General features: G+C 32.9%; 1 protein-coding gene across 1 annotated transcript in view; it reads right to left on the minus strand.

Moving 5' to 3' along the window:
- Window positions 1-228, minus strand: part of LOC119590627 (RNA-binding protein 34-like) — a gene marked incomplete at its 5' end in the record, with an annotated part of 4069 nt that overhangs the window by 3185 nt on the left and 656 nt on the right. The window contains 1 exon segment of the mRNA XM_037939306.1: window positions 173-228. Coding sequence (XP_037795234.1) covers window positions 173-228 — 56 coding nt within the window.

Genomic DNA, 228 nt, shown 5'->3' on the forward strand with positions numbered 1-228 from the left:
TCAGGAATAATTAACACACTGTCTTCCCTCTCAATCAAAGGCAAACCACTGGATTTATATGAATACAATATACTGTTTAAAGTAAGTAAACCCATTTTTATGAGGATGCCTACTTACACACTGGAAAAAAGGAACAGAACTGAAATAAACTTAAACAATGAATTATACAAACTTCTCATCCTCTGCTTCTTTATTTTCTTCTAATGGCTTCTCAGTTGTGTTTGCTGA

This window comes from Penaeus monodon, chromosome 27, assembly GCF_015228065.2.
Source record: "Penaeus monodon isolate SGIC_2016 chromosome 27, NSTDA_Pmon_1, whole genome shotgun sequence".
NCBI classification, from domain to species: Eukaryota; Metazoa; Arthropoda; class Malacostraca; order Decapoda; family Penaeidae; genus Penaeus; species Penaeus monodon.